Below are 1,249 nucleotides of genomic sequence, written 5' to 3'. Positions count from 1 at the left end.
GCCCCATCCCTGCTGCTTGCAGGAAGGCGTGGGTCGCCGTGTTGGTGAGCAGTCTGAGCAGGTTTGGTCGCGTGTGAAGCCTTTCTCTCTTGTCGCTCGCTACATGGCGCCCCCCCGCTGGTGGGATGGCTACAACTCGTTGTTCGCACTGCTGGGGCAGCTGGTGCAGCGTGACCTGCCGCAGCTGCTGGAAAAGAAGCTGAAGAACATTGGCAACACCATTAGTGCGTGCATTGCGCTGCATTGTTTGCCTCTCCTGCATTTTGTTCCCTTGTGGTGGCACCAGAAAGCCCCGCCTGTGATGGCTTTCACACACAGCCCGGTGCTGCCTGCGCCCTGCCTGCGCCCTGCCTGCAGGTCAGCACGAGAAGGGGATTGAGGACTTGAGGGTCGAGGCCTCCGCTGCTGGTGTGGCTGATTTGGAGGCAGCGCTGGCTTCTCTTCAACCCATCGGGCCGGCATCGACTGTTGGCATCAGCACAAAGGTGCGCTTGGTAGGTGATTCATATGATGCTGGCGCTGCTGATGTGGCAAAGCCATGCCACCGTCCATCATCTACAGTGTGCTCCGTTCCGTGCCTGCCACAGGTGCGCTATGTTGAGGCGCTGATGAGATGGAACGCGCACCAGGAGATGCGCAAGCAGAAGATGGGCTTGAGCATGGTCCTGCAGGGCCCGATGGCTGTCCATGTACATGCCAAGGCCAGCGACAACAAGAAGGAGGAGCAGTTGCGCAAGGCGGTCGTTGCATGCGAGATGGAGCTTCAGATTGATCCAGGCAAGCTTGCTGGGCCCTGTGCTGTTGGATGGGCCCTGTGTTGTTGGCTGTGTGTCTGTTTTGTGCTATTGCGAATGTGCTCAGGATTGCCTTCCACCTGCGCCTGCCTATGTGCAGATCAGCGTTGGGCCCCAGGGCAGGAAGAGTATGATGCTGGTGCCAGGCAGGTGGCCCTCCGAGTGTGCATAGCCGAGGCGCGCGAGATTCAGGACCGCGTGTTCAGGATCAAGATGATAAAACAAGACAAGGCGCAGGAGAGCGGCAACGCTGCCACAAAGATGGGCAGGAAAATCAGCAAGCTGCGCAGGTTCGTTTGATTGCTGCGCTGTGTAGGGACATCTTCATGGGGATCTTGCTGTACCTGTTCATTGCTGCTCATGACACCCACGCATCGATGCTGCTTGCAGCGAGGCCGAGCAGCACCTGCAGCTGTACCTGGAGTGGCAGGCCAAGCTTGACGGCCGAGGTGTGC

The 1,249-nt window shown here is 59.0% G+C and overlaps 1 protein-coding gene across 1 annotated transcript in view; it reads left to right on the top strand.

Moving 5' to 3' along the window:
• Nucleotides 1-103: 103 nt before the first annotated feature.
• Nucleotides 104-1,249, top strand: part of CHLNCDRAFT_59501 (expressed protein) — a gene marked incomplete at its 5' end in the record, with an annotated part of 2,245 nt that continues 1,099 nt past the window's right edge. Inside the window, 5 exons of the mRNA XM_005842593.1 lie at nucleotides 104-224; nucleotides 358-485; nucleotides 588-795; nucleotides 895-1,084; nucleotides 1,185-1,243. Coding sequence (XP_005842650.1) covers nucleotides 104-224; nucleotides 358-485; nucleotides 588-795; nucleotides 895-1,084; nucleotides 1,185-1,243 — 706 coding nt within the window. The remainder of the gene's footprint in view (nucleotides 225-357; nucleotides 486-587; nucleotides 796-894; nucleotides 1,085-1,184; nucleotides 1,244-1,249) is intronic.

This window comes from Chlorella variabilis, assembly GCF_000147415.1.
Source record: "Chlorella variabilis unplaced genomic scaffold CHLNCscaffold_244, whole genome shotgun sequence".
NCBI lineage: Eukaryota > Viridiplantae > Chlorophyta > Trebouxiophyceae > Chlorellales > Chlorellaceae > Chlorella > Chlorella variabilis.
Note: the sequence above shows the minus strand (reverse complement) of the source record. Positions and strands in the feature narration are given on the sequence as shown.